The sequence below is a fragment of the Prenolepis imparis genome, unplaced genomic scaffold (genome assembly GCF_030444845.1).
Source record: "Prenolepis imparis isolate NDT839.2.m4 unplaced genomic scaffold, iyPreImpa1.0 SCAF_3, whole genome shotgun sequence".
In the NCBI taxonomy this organism is placed as follows: Eukaryota; Metazoa; Arthropoda; class Insecta; order Hymenoptera; family Formicidae; genus Prenolepis; species Prenolepis imparis.
In genome coordinates, this window is record NW_028141161.1 from 18,351,500 (window position 1) to 18,370,425 (window position 18,926).

The 18,926-nt window shown below is 37.7% G+C and overlaps 1 protein-coding gene across 4 annotated transcripts in view; it reads left to right on the forward strand.

Annotated features, from left to right (window-relative positions):
• The window catches only part of LOC145934515 (lachesin), a 172,988-nt gene that overhangs the window by 124,752 nt on the left and 29,310 nt on the right, over positions 1 to 18,926 (forward strand). For all 4 annotated transcript variants that reach the window (XM_083035009.1, XM_083035008.1, XM_083035010.1 and 1 more), the window contains exon 2: positions 11,853 to 11,897. In XM_083035009.1, the coding sequence (XP_082891135.1) occupies positions 11,853 to 11,897 (45 nt within the window). The remainder of the gene's footprint in view (positions 1 to 11,852; positions 11,898 to 18,926) is intronic.

An 18,926-nucleotide genomic window follows, 5' to 3' on the forward strand; every position in this document is an offset into this window, starting at 1 on the left:
GTCATCATTTTTTGCATGTTCCCAATTTTTGTCATCATGTATCTTTGTAACTAAGTCTTAAATTAAAATTCTATTAAAGTAAACTCTATCTGAAATTAACTGAAGAATGTGATTTTGTTAATATTTTATTTCCACAAGGCTTAGTTTGTGAAAAACCCTTTATTTTCAATCGCTTATTACTCGAAAATTATTGGTGCCTCGACATTTTCGCTGAGGAAAAATCGTCTCCAAATGATCCCAGGAATCTGCCCACGACAGGTGAAACGCGAACCACCGGACACCCTGTATATTAAATTAATATTAAATTAATAATATTTTTTTGGATTCTTTAATCGTGATGAGCTTATTGATTTACGAAATATTATTTCGTATAAAATTGTGAAATAAAATTTAATATTAGGCGAAATAGAGACATATACATGATAATTATTCGTAAAATGAAACTTTTTTGGTGTTTATGTTAATATGAAAAAGATACATAATTGAAATATTACATCCGAACGTACGATTATTATATTTCGCAGATACTGCATAAATAGGAAGGTCATTATATTTCAAATTTCACAGATTACAAAAACTAATTTCACTGTTCAAAATTAGTCAACGGATAATCTGATCTGTCTAAAAAATAATTGAATATCCTATAACGGCGGGAGATCATTTTGTTTTGCAACCACGGCGAAAATCAATATCCGACTGGTAAATTTAAAACGCTATCGAGTTACAATTAACCTACCTCTTGAAGGGAGGGTTTTAAATCACCGTGTCGAGTATCGAATATCGACATCTTAGACTGACACCAAGAATCGCGCGCTCACTAAAGGACCGTTTAAAAAGTTACAAACTCATTAGCTTGTAGCGTAGCTATCCATAAGAGGAAGAGAAAGAGAGAGAGAGGCGAAAGCTCTCTCGCCGTGTTACCCCGGAAGTTGGTATAGGGATCGGTAAAAAGCAACCGAATCCCATCTTAATAGAACGTCATTCCAAATAAATTGCAGGACTCCGTGGTCTCCGGAGGTCGCGCTTAAAGGACCGAGGAAATACGTGAGGTGAATTTGGTTACCGCTCTTGCTTCAAGCGAACGGAGTGTACCCGAGTCGCGGGATATCGGCCGCATAACGAGCCATCGCGATGCAATTTTTTCCGTCGTTCCCTTCCGCGTTCGAGAGCGATCCTTCCTAAGGAGGGCGGTCGTTGCTCTTGAACGACATACCTCTGTTATCTGAATTAAAAAGTCGCGAAGATATAAAATCACATCTCACTCTCTCTTTCTCTCGCTATTGTCGAGTACATCGTCACGAGAACGATCGATTCCTTCCTTCGTCGGTTTTACGCCACATTTGACTTTACCTGTAGCTACTTATAGATACATACAGGTATATATATTCGCGCAGTGAATCTTATTTACCCACTATAAACTACCTGATAACAGGTAGGATAATATTATCCGTATATGTTATTTCGGGCTGGAGTTTTCTCTTCAATATATTAATATTCGGCTATCAACAGAATGATACAAAAGTCAGACGTAGTCAGAGACTTATTTATTAATAGTTGCAACTTCGTATCGACCTGTTCTAATAATAATTGTAATTGTAATTGTTGTTCCAACTTCTTGGTAAGTTTTACCCGACAGGTAGCATATCTTCGTCTCTTTTTTAGAACTTATGAAAAGAGACGAAAATATATATGCTACCTGTCGGGTAAATCTTACCAAGAAGTTGGAACAATCGACCCTTAGCATCACACATGTACAAAAAAATGGATAATTTTATCTTTTTCTTCTTTTTTTATTTTTTGTGATAATGACATTATGAATGACATTTTATACTTTGTATGTAAGAAATATTATATGATTTAATTTATATATTATAGAAAGATATGTCCAGTAATATAAAGATTCAATATTGAAGAATTTAATTTATATATCAATTCAATATTTAATCTTATCACTCTGAAAGAAACATTTCGATAACATATTATAATTGACATCATTAAATATAAGATATTAATTGAATTAAAATATACAATAAATAATTTATTATATATCATTCAGTCATGGATGTTTATTACTACGATACTATGATATGAATAAAACTATTCTTGCTGGATATTCGTGCAGTCTATGAAAAATTTTATCCTTTTGAGAAATATTATTTTGCTTCTGTAGGTAAAAAATTAATTTTTGTCGGCCATAATTTGTGGAAAACGTATCACGCACAGGAGTTGACACGTACACCGCGCGCAATGTTGGCGTGATGCTCGTAACGCGAAAACTTAATCGCGTTGAATCCTCATTTCGGGGAGGTCCTCGCATGTGCCATTTCGCGGGTTTCCGATCCGGCAGCGCGGAAAAATTCGGGTCCGGTCGTTAAGCCGCGGTCGCAAATGCATTTAAGCATCCCGGCCGTTGTTCAAGATTCCATTGAGCGCCGTGTCAATATAAATGTAAATGTCATTGGGAGAGCCGTGCGAGCGCATACATTGACGTTCCCTGGAGGACGATTGCTCGCGGAGAATATTGCAGATGCCCGTATGGGACGACCGCCGCAATTGAATTGCCCTTCGGATTGCAACGCGTATAGAGAAATGTGTACGTTCGGCACTTTGTTTCGTGTTGCATCGATCGTCGTTGAACGGAGCATCGGACCCGGATCCGCGTTCTCGCGTAAAACGCCAAAGTGCGCCGCTGCATCCCCCGAATATAATCGATCCGCCGAATCGCGCCCTGTCACCCCATTTTACCGCGCGAAAGATTTGTAGATCGCGAATTAGCGTACGTCGACACGTACGAATTCGCTTGCGACCTCCGGACGGGAGCGTGACGGCGGCGTTAATTCGATTCGCATGCCGAATCGACATATGCCCGTTCCACATGTTCTAGAAAATGATCACATACGCGAATTACGGTAATTAGACGTTACTTCAACGACTGTTGCGCACAATTGATGGATAGGCGCGAATTTTTTCCCCTAAATAATAGGATTTACATCTGATGGCGAGCGATAAAAATTTTTTTTTTTTTTTTATTTCTTGCTTCTCTCTCTCTAAATATGATACCAACGCAATCAAAACATCGGCGAAATATGACGAAATTTACAAGTAGAGATAAATAATGTTATCACGTGTATTATTTATTCATCCGTTTTATTCGTATATTGCATATCCGGCAACGGGATAATAAACTGTAAATTTGTAAAACTTAATTTCACGCGAGGGCCTGGGCGTTGGGCTACAAATCTCCGCTACAGATTTCCCTGCGTTGTGTGTGCGGTTTCTCCCGCGCTATCAGTAATTAAAAGGGCGAGAATAGAGAGTAAAAATGAAAAATATGGACGCAAGTGGCAGTCATGAAATATGAAAGCTGCTTGAGCCGTCGCGCTTTTTTTTCCTCCCGGCCCAACACACACACACACACGCACACACACACACGCCCACACACACACATAGCGCTTATCTGCGCGCTTTATGCGCGTTATTCGATTTTCATGCGTGCATTGTTCACCGCGAAGCACCGGAAACAAAGCGTTATCTTTAAGCCGAAACAATGTTCCTCTCTCAATCTGTGCATGAAATAACCGGCTGCAGCGATCCGTTGGAATCGCCATCATCGATCACGTGTGTGATGTATGCACCGATATCGACAGCGAATCCCTTTTTAACACAGACGAATGGTCTCCGCTGAAACCCCCGGGATTTTTTGCAGATTTTTGCGCTGCAGTATTTGTCGATTGATACGCGCGCGTCATAAAATCGAGCATAACATCCGATTTTAAATACGTTGATTTCCCCGATAGGTTATACAGATAGATATAACGTGAAATGCTTAGGTACAGGCTGTATATGTGAATATTTCGAATCTGTTGCGAAGCCCCGAGCTATTTGTATTTCGTCCTCATGGGAATGAAGTTAACTGTGCTGCCTGCGTAGAAATGCGCATGTATGTATATTATATGTATATATATTTATATATATATATATACGTATACAAATTGTCTTTGTCGCAATGAGATAATTAAGTAATATAATTAAAGCTAACCTGGTGACGGAGCCACCCATCATCAAATATTATTACATTATTATAATTGCGATAATTGTATTCGGAAGAGGAGAAAAGGATGTTCGTGGATATCATTTATGCGGTTGCTGGGGTTTCATGTCAAGGATAATAAACGTAGAGCTTTTCATAAATAATAATGGTTATAAATAAGACTTATATATTGTTAGACTCGATATCGGAAAATATGTCACATATATTGCCATTAAAATATACGTGAGGATAAATAAAGCACACTTTTCGCATATTTACTAATCCGTCAAAATATGATCAATGGACAAAGCTACGTTAAATACAGATTTTAATTATTCCGGACAGCATTAATGAAATCTCATATAGGAAACAGAAACGGATCATTAATAGTCGACAAAAATTATTATAATGCTCGTGTTAAAAAATAACTGTCAACATTGTTAAATTATTAAATTGTAATAGTTTTATTGTATCCGTAATTTTATATTATTAATTATATGAAATTAAAGTGTGTGAAAACAATTTTTTGTCAAAATTATACTTTTTAAAATTACATACGTCTGGCAAAAAAGAATAATTTGCTGCATTTTAAACAGGAAATGGCTAATTAAATTAGCCGGGAAAACAAATTATTTGATTTAGCGTTTAGCTGTAGACTGACTACTCACGGACTGAATATACCAGCAGTTTTAAGAAAGATATTAATTCATAAATCATTCAGCAAGAAGAGACCGAAATTATTCCCTTAAGGAGCAGGTAGTCAGGTTGATTTACGGGTTTCCATGAATCACCCGAGCTTCTCGTTAGCAAAAAAATGAAGAGCGCGAGGCCGCGCACTGCTGTTAACGCCGTCCGAGGGAGAATTCGAGACACTCCGTTTCATGCGCTCGCAAGAAAACGCGGGGTATAGTAGGTATTCACCGAGCCGTGTAAAAAGAATGCGCGAACGGTGCGATGCCGGGTGTTACTACCCCGAAAAGAAGTTGATACCTTTTGGCAAGCGCACATATACGTGTGCACGCACATCCTCCGTCACTATTAACATTTCATCCGACGAAGAAACACTTGCGCTCGGCTACACATCTCGACGTTATACGAAAGAGCTTGCGCGCGTGCTGGTATACGTGTTCGGGATAAGAGAGAGAATGCCGCGGTCCGAAACATACCATCTCTCGCCGTCTTACTCTTCCTTCGTGGTTGGCATGCGCTGAGTCTGCTCACGAGATTCTGCGGGTACGCAACTTGCCGCAAGGGGCTTTCTTCGCTACGAAGTTGGAAACTTATGCTGACTCCGGGCCAAGCCATGGAGGGCATGGGACGAGAGATATACTTTGACCTATATTTTATTTAGCGCGCAAAAGATATGACTCGTAAAAGAGGCGCGCGAATAATTTTGTCTGGATGAGGTCATAATGAGTATTTTATTGAATCCGCGCGGAACAGCAATTAACGTCATTTACATTTTTGGTCAATCTCTTTTTTTTTTGTAGAAAGAAAGAGAGAGAGAGAGAGAGAAGCTTTATTTTTGTTAAAATTTGTATTTATATTGTAATTTAAAATATCGATATAAGAAATCAAAATAATTCGTGCAAAATTAAAATGAAAAAAACGATGATTCTAAATAAATTTAAAATTTTTAATTTTTATTATTTATTTTTGTCAAATTTAAATATTTTATTTTGCATTTAAAAACATGAATTATTGATAGATATTTAATTAACGCAACGCACTACGATAACAATAATATATTATTTTTTTAATATATTTTTTACATTATATTTCTTTTATATTAGTTTAATAAAATATTTTTAATAACGATTAAACTACGGAGCGAAGTTTGCCATTGCTTTATTTCAGCTATGAACTATTATTATATATATTATTATATTTTTTCTTTAGTGCACACGATACTTGTACTTTTATTTGGTACTATTTTTTATGATTTTAGACAAATTTGATATCACATACGCATGTACGCATGCACACACGTGTTGTGTAAAAGTTATCCTCTATTTAATATATTATCAGGTTTTATTTGAATATTTTTCAACCATTTTATGAAACTCTGATTTTAATATTTTTTCGTGCTTTAATAATAAATTATTGAATAATTTATTTAAATACATTAATAAATATAAAATGTTTTATTGTAGCCAAACTTGTGCAAGATAAAGCCTTTAATGTTCAAAGCCGATATCTTATAATTTTATGCCTACAGAATTGTTGAAGATAGGGGAGAGGTTTTAGAAACTTGCCTCTAGCTTAAAACAAACTATGCTTCACTGCAGAGAAAGGCGCATTACTTTGATTCATCTATTATTTAATAGGAGCGCAAAAAGTTGGAAAAATAGGGGAGAAAGATGACTGTAAAACAGAGGAAGTTTAGGGCAGGGCATAACCATTTTCGTTCTTTTACGATGGTCCCGCTTAATTTGCTGCGCGATTGCCACTTCTGCGCTTTCGCGGATGAAGACAGCACCGAGATCCAATTTTATCTAGTTTTTCAACTTGTCGGTACCTCGGAGTTAGTCCTTTTATTTCTGCAGATCCCATTCCCTTTCCCTTTCCACTGCGCCGTTTTCCTGACCCCGTTGTACCTCTTCACCTTCCCGTCCATCCTCGCGTTACTTCTGTTCGCAAGTTGCACCTCTCTCTTCTCTACGAGAAGAAAGAGCGAGCCAGTGCATAAAGAGAAAAGGATTAACACGGTTGAGTGTAAAATGAAATTTATTCCTCTACAGGTTTCTATAATATCTTTCACTTCTCGAAATTCGTATATCTTTGAAATCATTGCGAACCCGTGCGATTTTGACTCATTTTTCGATAACTGAAAAAAATATTAATTAAATTTAAAAATTGAATACAAAATGCAACTAACAGAACGCTAAGGTATATCGTATCATCGAAAGTTAATTTTGAACTTGTAACTATAGTGAGAAACATCTCTTATAATATAAGAAAAGGTATAATACTTTATTTTTTAGACGTTGACTATAATATAAGAATATGATTTTTATTTCTCAGAAATTTTGTTTCCCATATCTCTTTTTTGCTGCTGCCATTTATAATTAATTTGTAATTAATTCGAGTTTTAACGGGGTAGATGTTCATCATTTAATATTCAAGCGATGCGCGCGAGTTGAACATTCCGCCTCTCCGGGGCCTTTGCCTTTTTAATTCTCTGCTGAATTTTATCTCAGTTGTTACGGCGCCGTCGCTTGAATTAGTTAAAGAGCCTATCGGAAAAGTGGCGACAGACCGGAACGAACCAACTTGGGTAAAACACTCCTTTGGGTGTATGAAGCTGTATTAGGCACCGTACCTTACTTCGTGCAACTTCCTAGTGCCGCTTGGGGACTCACGATCCTTGGGGAATTTACATGCGGTCGAGAACCATTGGGCGGGACAAAGTGAATAATCAATGTGCACAAAATTATGTTAAGCAGACTATGACTTGCATTATCCGTCGTAAGTCAACGTTCTGTAATGGAAAATGAGATGTAGAGATGTGTAGTTGGGGAGATGCGTGTGAGAAATGTGGAAATATATTACTACCATACAGATACGTAGCGTCATACGCTTGGATTTCGAACAATGAAGTTAATCCAATCAAAAGTGTTCTACAATTGGACATAGCAAGATAATGTTCACTATGAAATAATACCGTTGAATTACAAAGGCATGTAATCTACCTTTACCTCTTATTCTGTCTCAGCTTTCATTTATTTAATTGGATAACCGTAACAATGAGAGACTATTTGTCGTTCCTAAATGAAAAAAAATGATTAATTATGCGAATCTCTTTGCTAATGAAATATTATATTCATTGTGACCCTCTGATGATAACTATGTATAATATTTCTATTTATATTCATGTCGCATACATTTATAACGTTGCAACTGATGCATATATAAATTCTTGCGCAATCCGCATATATAATATTAACAATTAAACTGTCCGTCACAATTTGTATTTATTTTAGACTTTTTTTTACCTTTTTTATTTTTTTACTTTTTGTAATAATCAAACCGTGTTGTATAGAGAAATAGTATGATTATTAAGATAAGTCTAATGTGAAAGACGTGATTTCACAGAGGTAAATAAATGATAACATTTTGCAGCAGCACAACGAATAAGAACTTAACACGAAGAGAGAGAACAACAATAATTTGGTGAAGTACCTCGATTTTTCAACTGGGCTCATTATTCTTTCTCGCGATTTCTTTCCTTTTTTCAGTGCTCCTTCTGGTATTCCGGTTGCTTGATAAATAGTCCCCAACAGTTTGACCTTTCAAAGACGAATCCAGGAAGAAAGACAAATCGGTTTCATTCCCGAGTGATCCCATGTCTGTAACAAATATTACATTGCCGAATAGCCTATCTCTATCAACGTTTTTTGCGATTCTTCATGTTTATAGAAAATGGAAAGCTGTATCATGCTATATTAACTGTCTCGAATCCTCCCTCTGTCAATAAACGGCGCGTTCGTGTTGTTAAAACATCGAGTGAAATGATAATATCGCGTCATAAAAAATTTGCAGACTCTTTATTCGCGGCAATAATATCTGTTTCATTCGCTCCGTATATATACGACAACGCATTACCCGTGACTGCATCACACTGCGAAACCGTGTAAAGCGCGTGTTACGTTTCACGGAGCTTACATGGTGGAACGTAAAGTAAATATCCTATACTTGGAATAGTTTGAGCGTAAGCGAGCCACGTTGGGTAACTATGGTATGTACATTGTATGTATGTATATGTATCTGCATTGCTATCACGATGAAAGACCGAAGCTCCGAAAAGCTGTCTCCTGATTGCGCGTAACCGTGCCCAGCGCCAAGATTGGTCCATTAATCTTACCACGGACGCACGCGATATCACACAACGTCATGAGGAGAGACCGCGTCCTAAATAAATGCGCGGCCGCTCGAAATCGTGCCGGCGCCATGGCGCAGAAAATGCAGTTGCACAATTACGTAGTGGTGTGGCTGTAGCAGCTGAGTGAGAGAGACGAGGGAAAAAGAGCGACGCACACACAATGGCTCGTATCCAAATTGCAACAATGAAACCTTCCTTAGCAACACACTGTTAGCAAAGCTTGAATAAATCAGTGATCGCGGTCAACGGAATTTAGTTATTTAAGTGCGATAAAAAAATCGGAAAATGTAAGGGAATAGGAAAAATATACCACGAAAATATCGTACAATATAGATAAATGCGATATATTGTTCCTGTGATTTTTTATTGTTTTATGTTTTATGAGTTATCTAGTCAGGAAAGTTTTTTATGCAAAATATATTATGAACGTATTTGCAATATATGTATATGTTGCACACATAGTAAAAATATAAAAGCAAACGACGTTTTAATAAAAGATGTATAAATTAGATGCAAACACACATTTTCATTTGCTTTGTGACTCTATAATGAATGTTTTCTCATATTACACATTTATTTAAAAAAATTGCATGTGTATTTATTGTAAAAAATATGTCGTAGAAACCACTATAATTTTTTTTACATGAAATCAAATTTACACAGGAATGAAACATTTTCGATAGACTTATGTTTGTTATTAATTTATTGCTTACTCAAAGCAATTGCTCCCAGTACTCGTAATTACATGAAATTTTCACTTGCGTACAAGACACAAAACATGCGTATATATTGGCTTTTACAAATTCACATTTCCCTCGTGTAATCTACTACTCTCATGCTTATAATGCAAGTAATTTTACCCTCTGTCATCTGCGAATGTAATTATCCTCAAGTTGCTCCGTGGCTCGCATTTATGAGACGCACGAAGTTATATAACTATTGGGGAAGCGCCGTCACTGAACATCGTTAAACTCGCGACAAACGGTTGTCATAATCTCCAAGTTTAGATAGTTTCGTCACCTCGAATTCGTCGGAAAATATCAACTCGCTATCACACATTGCCATGCACAAAACTCGTGATGAGTCATACTGAATCGATCTGCATCGTAAATATACACAATATGACAGTTTTATATTTTATTCATTTAGCAATCACCATTTAGCAGTATTTGTCAGTACAGTAAACAATATTTCACCTCTTAAATATAGAATATATATATTTTTTCTATTTTTTATGAATAAATACATAAATTTAGATATCCCAAAGACAAATATGAAATAGTTTTTGAAAGAATAGAAAGAAATACACGGTATTGCATCCATTACACTGTCATCATTCTACTAATGATCAAGAGCAAAAAACCGCAATTAGAAATAGAATAACAATAAGCATTTCTGTATCTTTTCCTCGATTAATTGAATGAATTTAATGGTTGTAGAAAGTGAGAGAGCTTTTCGAATTATCTTTCAACTGTAGTAAAATAAAAGCGCTACAATGTATTTTTAAATAATGCGTTGTAATTTTACACTGGTCGGAATTCGGCTCGATTGCAATCATTTAACATCCTAGTTTTACATTGTACAATAGATTTGTAGAGAAGGATAATAACACGTACGAGATATACGCATAAAAAGCTTTTTTTTTCATAAGCTTTATCGTCAATTAAAAATGCGGCTTTGTTAGAGATTTTATTGCAATCATATATTTGTTTCCTATCACTAAAACAATACTTCTATTAATTAATATTAGTAATATAATATTTGAAGTTATATCATGCAATTTTTTTTCATTAATCTTTTATATGTGTAATTTCTTTCCAAACAATAATATATTAATGCACACTTCCCCGTCGCCCTCTCTCTCTCTCTCTCTCTCTTTTATTCACATTAGTACGATAAGGAGATAAATGTCTCATATAAGTCGCGCTTTCAAAGTGACGTGCGTCACTTGTGAACGGCATAAACGATGCTCTTGGTGGTGTATACCCGTGTTCATCTTGTGTCACTTGTCACTTCGATGCGCCATCTCGCATGTAAATCTATGGTATTGTTTCACAAAGTGACATATTTGCGGACGAAATATCATTAATAAGTGCCGATTTATCTTGTCAGCGTGACAGCTTACTGTAGAATGATTGTTACGAATCGCTCGACTGTCAATTTTTTTTAACTAATCTATACAGAAAACTTATGAATGTTTTAAATCTTATTTTTGGAACTAAAATGAATTTCACATTCGAATTGTGCATATTTATATCTATTTTTTAAAAGTATATTTGTATAACGAAATATATAATTGATTTTTTAATTTTATGATATTTTTATTATATGAAATTTTTGTTATAGAATATATAGAAAAAGATCCAATTATTTTTCAATTTTGCAAACAAATTTTCTAAACATAGACTCAACGCAGTATGCTATCAATGCAGAATAAGTACCTCAGTGCCGGAATATCCGTCTCTATTAATCAAGTTTATGAGTAATATGAAGGTACTCGAAACTCTACGGGTTTCAATTTAATTGATTTCGATTAAACTGATTCGCACAGATATTTTTTTTTTTAATCGGATTTTCGATATGTGTTTTTCATTGCTATGCTCTTTGGTTTACACTCTACGGTTTCTGATATTGTTTCACGTTGATGTATCATTGTCACAATAACCCCGTGCAAACAACCGAAAGGCATGCAAGAATTAATTAACTTTGAGTAATACCTGAAACAACGTGAATATGCGAATATTTTCCATATAAACTACCGGTAACCGAATATCGACGTCAATATGAAAAAAAAAAATCTATAATCGATTGGAGCGCAGTAATTGGTAGATGGAGGGAGGAATAAAATTCCTTATTAAATCGCTTTATTTAAATCTACGCGGTTGATATGATTGACAGATTTTTGATTTATCTAACATCTGCTTCTCTTTCATGTTGCAGGGCGACTAGAGAGGAATATATTGGGAGGGCCGAGTCACCATCACGGTACGCATGCATCATTATCGGACAGTTACAATAACAATGAGCGAGCCATAGATTGATGAGCGCAATCCAGCCGGAAATCACTAGTAAAAGCGGCTAGTGAATCCCGCGGGATGTTACGAGAACACACTCGTATGTCGAAAATCGTACTCGCTGTACTAGCTCTGCGCATTGCGCGAGTGTCAACTGGGACCGGAACATTATCGTCCTTGTTGTGTTTGCATTAAAGGCTAAAATAAACTACGAAGCACCGGGCGCGCAGCTTTCGCTGTTACGTTAACGACATTGCATGTGTATATGCGCGTGTTGCATATATCGTATATACGTGAGATCGCAGGCACCTCATGAAATGGTCCGTTTCGCGCCTCGGCATATTCGCTTGCTTGTAAAATAACGTTTCCCACCCTCTGCTGCCGCAATTCGATTCTTATCCGTAGAGCGCCGACATCTCGAGCTCTTTTCGATATTACAACGGGACGATAAAGCCGCTACGGGCTTATCGCCGTATCGGACGCAGATTGTTTTTTATATGTGTATAATCTTTATTGAAAATAACTTCCCCCTCTTATCCTTTCGTATTGTGCCGTCGCTTAGCAATGAATTTTCACACTTGCGCGATTTTTTTTGCATCGCGTATCGATACGTATATATGAGAAAAGGATAAGCCGACAACACATGTTTTTATTAAATCGCATTATTACATACTGCAAATAACAAGCGTATTCGGTGGATAGCGTTCATCAAACAATGGTGAAGTATAAAATGCAATGTAGTCGTTTATTATTTTATGAGCAGTTTCGTGATTGTGTGTCGTAGAGTTTAATAAGCATAATTTCAGTGCAAGGCAATTGTCTAGTAGGACATTATGTATTTTCTGTATTATTTTCTTACACAGAACAATTTAGAAAAAGATTTGATTGTTGGCTTGTATTATGTTTTAATTTATATGCAATGTATTAATATTATTTATTTCATTATGATTTCATTTTAATTATTCTTATGCTGCATTTTCTTAGATGTAGTCAGCCATTATTATTCATTTGCAAGTCAAGTATTGATAAAAATAACAGTGAATCTTATATAATAATTGACATCAATAATTTTATATTTGTCGAAGTATGATTCGTGAATAATAAAAGTGCAAAATGTTTTAAAAGACACAATCATATTTTTCATTATTTATATATTATAAAAGTAGAAAGTACATGTGTGCTTTTATTTTAAATATATAATTTAAATATCAAATTTGGGGGGACCAACAATATCCACATACGAAAAGTATCAAATATTTAAAAACTATTCATCGCTTCTAATATGATTTTTTAATATTGCAGCTGCACCGTGTTACATTTTCATGTATTTTATACCGCTGCCCTATATTCGTATATATATACCTGAGCGTATTGAACAGCTCGAATTTTCAATGTAGTCCCATGATTAACAGCGACACAAAATCCCAGCAGAATTCCGCGAATCAAAAGGAAGCGTCTCGGCATATAGCTTAATAACCATTTGCATATGTCTTATCGGTCGATATCAGACGAGCGTGCCCGGTTAGGAGAGGAGCGGTTCGAACAGACACACAGAGAGTCGTCGAATCCCGACGTCAGAAAAATATATCAGCCGCGTCACAAAAGCCGGATGAAATCTCCGCCGTCTTCGTCCGCCCGCTCATCTACCCTCTCTCTGGCCCACCCCATATCGTCCGCACTATCACCACTATCTACCGGTTCTCTCTCTCTGGTTCTCCGCATCCTCGTCTTTCTCGTTGTAGGATTTTCAGCGTTCGCCTTTTTGTTCGCAAAAATCCGCGACGAAAATTTCCGCGCCGAGAGAGGAAATTTCGGTATGCAATGGTTCTCTAAGTGGCCCTTCCTCCCCCGCTTTTCCCTTCGCATCCCCTTCTCTATTTGCCCGTTTTCGCGGCCGATCGATATCGCCGACACCCGTGATTCCGAAGCCGTGGTGCTTCGCCAGCTTCGGGACAGAAGGTACCGGCATCGCTGGTCGCAACGTTCGATGGTGTTCGATGGAACACGCGCGAATCATTCGTCACACAATAGTGTTACGCGTCGCCGCCCGACTTACCTCTCCCCTGCATCTACCCCCCTGCAATTCCTCGTGCTCCTAGAGAGGAGTCTATCGCGTTACGTCCGCGTTCGACATTTCCTTCCTTCCTTCCTTCCTTCCTTCCTTCCTTCCTTCCTTCCTTCCTTCCTTTCCATCCGATTTCCCACTCCACCTGTTTCCCCGACGAAGAGAAATTTCCCGGAATGCGATTTCTCGGGCCCCCCCGTCCTATGCGTCGAGGCTAATCGGTAACATGGGCACTCGGGAAATCTTACGATCTGACCAATTCCTTGAGAAAAGGAGCGACAACCCTTACACTTTGCTCCGAAAGACGGAGTCGACATCTCTTCGCGATATTTCGCCCCAAGTTAGATTTCTCGCGAGAGCTTTAATACAGATGTTGGCTGCGTTGTACATAATTATTGTCACAATTGATGATAACGATTGAAGTAGCGATGTGTGGTATTGGTGTTGCATGTACGCTGTATCTATACGCGAGTAAAGTCTGTAAATTATTAGCCGAAATCGATATACAAAATGTTTCGTTCCAAAATGTTGGATGATGAAAATAATTTTGAGCAAAAAAAATCATATAAGGCGTATTTAATATCAAATAACTGTACTATTGATTTCTTTGAAACATCGAAGTAGTGACATTACAAGATATTATCATATGTATAGTTATTCGCAAAAAAAAAAAACGAATCTCTATGCCTTATATAATATTTCGACATTTATTTATTTCTTTTGTTGCAACTGGTACAATTGATTGATCAGAATTTAATAATATTTTGACATATCGCGTATAATAATGAGGACAGGGACTGAAATAACTTCGTGTAGTTGCCGTTATCGAATTTCAAGCGAGGTGAAGCGAATTCACTTTACAGCGCGCGACCCAAAAAAGTTTTAATCATATCGCATTAATAACGTAAACTAATCGGATACCAACTAGACTGTTAATTAACCGTCACGACTGTAGAACGGATGATGAATAATTTAATGCTTACGGTTCGTTTGCACCCTAATCAACCGAGTCGCTTGCGTTAAGCGGGCAATGTGGGAAGTTGGGGGTTGTTTAGATAAACCAAGGAGATGGCATTATTTGTAGAGAGTTTACTCGTCGTGAGACAATCAGATTCGTAATTAGACCTCGCACTCTGAATAAGAGCTGAATAAGATCCGATTGTAATTTGCGGGGATGAACCGCAATTGTCATTTCGCCGATATTCGAATGACGATGCAAGCCAGACAATAAACAAAATTAACAGATGCGATTTCTAAATACTGGTGCAACGATTAACAATGATGACAGATTATTACATATTTGTTAAAATTAAATAAATGATTAAAATTACTCGCGATGCCTGTTTCTAAATATTAAGCAATTTTACATTTGTTAATGATCTTTAAAATTGATGGATATAAAATTGTATTGCAATGATATACGAATTAATACATTAAAACACACAAATAATAATTTAACATCGTTTATTTCGATTGTGTAACAATAATTTACATTGTATCGTTACGATGAAAAAAAAAAAAAAACGACAGAATGAATATTTCAAAATGTGCGCGAACCGAACATACCTTATTGCAAGTAATATTTGTCCTCGTTAAGCGAGAAAATCAAAGACGATAAGGGAATAAGGGACGGAGTTAGGCCGAATAAGAAGATCGTGCTTGAATCTTAAACTAACCGGCACGACCACCAGCGAGGCGCATTTCGGAGACGAAGTGCTCAGGCGCGGGCATGAATATGAATGAGTCCGCGCGGGGGTGATATTTCGAAGTGCGAAATAAAATAATTTCCTTCTCGTCGCGTAGCTCGCGGCTTCGCGTTTGCCACGGAATATGCACGAGGCACAGGCGTCATTTTGGTGGAGAGAGACGCGCTAGAAAGGCGAGAGAAGCGTCGGGAATAAAATACGACGAGTCAACGAACGTAAGAGAGACGCGTGAGATCCGGGAATGAAGTTCTCGTTTCTTTATCGTTGTGGCAAACGGTGGCTCCCCCGTTTCCACGGTATATTCTGCCTGTCGAAATTTCTGACAGCGGTCTGAAAATGTGAAAGAAATAGAGGGAACCGGAAAGAAAAAGGGAGAGAGAAAGAAAGAGAGACAAGAGGAGCGAGAGTGCTGAATAGTTGATATAAACGTTAAGTAACCGGCGCTGTATCGACCTGCCAAGTGTGTGCGTATCGGATTTCGACGACGAGGATGATGGCGGCGTTGGTAACTCCGAGGCATACAATTTAACAAGATATTACATTTAAACGGAACTTATTTACCCAGCCAACTGTTACTCCTATGCGTTCTGGAAGGCGCTCTATACTCTGGCTGGCGCCTCCGTCTTTTCTCTTACCTCTACTACCTATCTTACCGTGGTACCAGACGACACTTCCTGCGGCTATTATCCAACGCGTCGCCGTTCTCATAGTAGTCTCTCTTCTCTCTCTTTCTCCTTCTATCTCTCTCTCCCTGGCGCGCGCGTTCTCCATAGTTATTCTACCCCTGCAAATCGCTACCAGATGGAGAAAATTGAATTAGTCACGGCCACACTTATAATTATAGCTCGACCGCTCACCTTCTCACCCTTCTCGGTACGCCACGGTCCTCGCTTTTACCACTTCCGTCCGACTTACCGTACCGTGCACGTACGGGGGAGAGACCGCCGGTAATAGCAGTAATTTTTCCTACGTTAATTTCATGCAAAACTTTCCAGCTTCGGTCGTCGTCGTCATCTAGCCTCGATTGGCCCCGCGGTCGTTTTCTCCTTCTCCTCGAGCGCAAAGTGAATCCTCTAGCGCGAGCGCAAACCCCAACCCGAGAGATGGCAGAATCGGGGTAGGAATATTAGAAATATTGGCCGAGTATTTTTTGCCGCAGTCCACCCCTTTCGCGATACCACCGAGGGATGGCTCACACACACACACACACACACACATACACACAATATATATATTACGTTATGCGACACCCTCAGCGGTTCCTAGCCTTGCCTCTAGAGTGCTTTTAAAAATAATGAAGATCACTTTCTCCGTCCTGTTATTTTCTTTTTATCCAACCTCCTTTCCTCGTCGAGCTTTCCTTTATTGCCTGATTTATCGCTCGACGTTGCAGCGCTAATATATTTTCTGTAGGATTAAATCCTGAAATATGACGACTTCGAAACCGAGGCTGCTTACAGTTCTGCAGGAATATAGAATTTGCAAGGAAATGACTAATATCCGCATTGTTGAAGCGGATAGTTGAAATTTTTTTGCGCGCTAAATAAAAATAAAACGTCTATAAAAAGAAGAATCCATTCAATTTATAATATTTATATTAATATTTTTATGCGCGGCGAGAGTATCATGAAATTTCATATTAAAGAATAAAAGAAAGAAAATATTAATAAGGTTTTTTTTTCTCCTTTTGCATATTGGTTTTCTTATCTTCTCTTTGTTTATGCAATTTCATTCTTGCTTATGAAATGTTGTAATTACGGTCGGTACTTTAGTTTACAAATGTCAGAGAGAAAGGAGTTTATTAGTCAAGAAAAAACAGAGAAGAAATCACGAAAACTTTCAAATTGCAATTCTGTGTCATTGTATTGATGTAATTAAAAGTCAATTACCTCTCATCTAGATTTTTCAAGCGTAAATCTGCGCTAAAACAGCAACCCAGATTTTTACCAATATTTGTACAAGATTTCTATCGATATCGATGTTTAATGCAGGTATGTTCACATCTTGTGTTTACCTCTTGGTATATAATACTTGTCGTGAAACGAGGCGGAAGAACGACACAATGCTTACTCCGAGAGGAAACTCATGACTTTCATAAGTCTTTGTGCATTTTCCGAGCAAGCTACCCGAGCACGAGCTGTAACTTGTTAAAATTCCATCGTGATTTCCCGCGCGAAGCTGCGAGAGTAAAAGCACGTCGAAAAAGAAATGCTGCTAGCTCCCGGATAATCTCGCGGCACGGATTATTGAGCACGTTTCGCACAAGTCCTTTTCCGTTTACTTCAGTAAACCAATAAACTCTAACTTCATTTCAGGTAAATCCTTACGAGTTTCATGTTCGAACTGCCGAAGATTTGTCTTATCTGAAGATTTGTCAAAGCGCGCGCGAACAAATCGATTCGCGCGTATCGATTGTGAATGTTTATATTTGTACATTACATTCCTATCAAATATTTGTATTTGTATTAAAAATTATGATACGGCGTAAAAATAACATCTCTTCTGTTAGCGATATTGCGCGCTGCAAAATTTCTGTTTGAAAACAGATTACGCTTCATTTCACATCACATATATATAAAATGCAGATGAAAAAGAATATATCAAAATTATTTCAAAGATTAAAAAATAATTTACGTCGCATCACAAATAACTTCAATTGTAGGTTTTTTTTTCTTCGATGACTTCTACTATTTCGTATATCGCGACAATTTCGTCGCAATGAAATTGCGATCAAATCGGAGATAGTTATAGCGCCGTTTTGTCGTCGCGTTCCTCCTCGCCGTTATAGAAAACCTACATCCAGCGTGAATTTCATTGAAATAGTTTGCAGTAAAAGTTTATTATTCCCTATTGAGAGGAGCTTTCCATCGGATAGATAGGGCTGTACGAACGTCATGTATTCTTAACCGTTTCTCGAATGTCGCGCATTCTCTACGGAGAGACGGAAAGGGAGGTTTCTCCCCCTAACTCGCGACAACCGTCTGAAGTAGCGCATTGAACAATCGGCAATGTTATTTCGCGAAAGATCTCGCTTGATCGAAATACCTTGACGGAAATGGCCAGGTCCGACTATTAACTTCTTCCCGCGCGCCTCGAGACGTGAAATAGTTTTGTTCTCGATGTCCGATTTACCCGCGCTTCTCTGTCGCGGTTCCCTGCAAAATACAGATACAGCCGAGAAGTGGAGGGAGGGGTAAAGGGGTGCAGTTTGGAAATGAAATTTTGCGGG